The sequence below is a fragment of the Cyprinodon variegatus genome, unplaced genomic scaffold (genome assembly GCF_000732505.1).
Source record: "Cyprinodon variegatus isolate N-32 unplaced genomic scaffold, C_variegatus-1.0 Scaffold1592, whole genome shotgun sequence".
Taxonomy (NCBI): domain Eukaryota; kingdom Metazoa; phylum Chordata; class Actinopteri; order Cyprinodontiformes; family Cyprinodontidae; genus Cyprinodon; species Cyprinodon variegatus.
The window spans coordinates 41,440-43,221 of NW_015152045.1; the positions used below are offsets into that span (position 1 = coordinate 41,440).

General features: G+C 37.3%; 1 protein-coding gene across 1 annotated transcript in view; it reads left to right on the top strand.

The window, feature by feature from the left end:
- Positions 1–1,782, top strand: part of LOC107104017 (muskelin) — a 49,186-nt gene that overhangs the window by 20,908 nt on the left and 26,496 nt on the right. The window contains exons 4-6 of the mRNA XM_015403903.1: positions 494–636; positions 1,177–1,265; positions 1,363–1,472. Of these exons, the coding sequence (XP_015259389.1) occupies positions 494–636; positions 1,177–1,265; positions 1,363–1,472 (342 nt within the window). The remainder of the gene's footprint in view (positions 1–493; positions 637–1,176; positions 1,266–1,362; positions 1,473–1,782) is intronic.

The window sequence follows — 1,782 nt, forward strand, 5'->3', positions numbered from 1 at the left end:
ATTGCATTTGCAAGAAAATTGCAATTTAGCGAAATGCAATCCTCAAATTGCAGAGACCCTCAATTTTAGTGGCACAACATTTAACAAGAGTAAGAGAATTAAATGAGGTATGTTCTCCCTCCAGCCTTTAGGTGGCGGTAAGATGCTTAAAATTGTTTTGCCACTGCACAGAATTGAAGTACAAACTTTTTTACATGAATGAAACCCTCAAGTGAAACATCTCCATATGTGTGCCAAGTGCTAATGTGAATCGCAATAATTGCGATATTAGTTGAAATGAATCGCAATTTAGATTTTTGGCAAAATCGATTATGACTAATGAGCATTGGAGATGTTGCAGTGATGTGAATAAAATCACTTAATCCTCCTCCATTGTTTTTTTTTCTTTCGTTTTTTTTTTTCCCTGCTGTTGCTTATTGATGGACAGTCCGACCAATAGCAGCGCGGTTTTTCCTGCACAGATTCATGCTTCTCTTCGTCTCTTTCGCTCCAGTTTTTAATCTTGAAGTTGGAGAGGCCGGCCATCGTTCAGAGCATCACCTTTGGCAAGTATGAGAAGACCCACGTCTGCAACCTGAAGAAGTTCAAAGTGTTTGGAGGGATGAGTGAGGAGAACATGACAGAGCTTTTATCCAGGTGAGAGGCTCCGCCCACTGCTGACCTATTTTTTTAAATCTTCAGTACATTTAACTGTCATTTAACCAGGATAAGGAGGTGGTGGATTTTAATTTTGATCTCATATTTTTTATATATATATATATTTTATATTTTTCTTTCAGATTAAGTTTTACAAATTGCTTTCTTTTTTGAATATTGCATTTTCTGGACTTTAGGCCCAATCTAAACACTCGCTCCTGACCAATAACGCGTTATCGCTAACATCCAGTAGACCTATAGAAAAGCCCGCCCCCTGAAGGGAAGAGGATATGATTCGTAAAAGTTAAAAATGGAGGTTTGGGGAGGGGATTGGATATTAAAATGTTTTTATTAATATGGGAGGAAAACAAACAATAAAATCAGAAAAAATTACTTTATGAAAATGACTATTTTCAAAGTTTATTTTTTCTGGATTTTTTTATTTTTCTTTGCTTTCAACATTGATGGATGCAGCATTAATGCAGTAACGTGCAAACAGCATCTGAGAACTGACCCTCCGTCTCTCTGCTTGTGTCCCAGTGGCCTTAAGAATGACTACAACAAGGAGACCTTCACATTAAAGCATAAAATCGACGAGCAGATGTTTCCCTGCAGATTTGTGAAAATAGGTAATAGCAGCACCGCTCTCTTAGCTTCCATCTATTTTTTCTTTTTTACTCCTCTGTTCTTTTATTGCTCTGAATCTTTTCTCCCTGTCCGTCTCAGTGCCTCTAATGTCGTGGGGGCCCAGTTTTAACTTCAGCATCTGGTACATCGAGCTGCACGGCATTGAGGACCCTGATGTGGTGCAGCCCTGCCTTAACTGGTACAGCAAGGTAGGAACCTGAAAAAAATGGGAATTTCACTCATATAATAGAAATTTCCACATTTATTTATATTTTTTCAATTCTATTTTTTATTCTTATTTTCACAGTTACACAATAAATCAGTCATCTCCATCAAAATGTTCATTACGACAGCTTTGTCTAGCTAGACATTTCCAATTCCACAGGATATACAGATAGACGATTGGTTCTTCCTTTATCACACCCATTGAAAAAAAAGGAAGAAATTAACATACAAAGATTATGAACTTAACTCTTTTGGTTAAGAACATACACTACCGCTCAAAAGTTTGGGGTCACA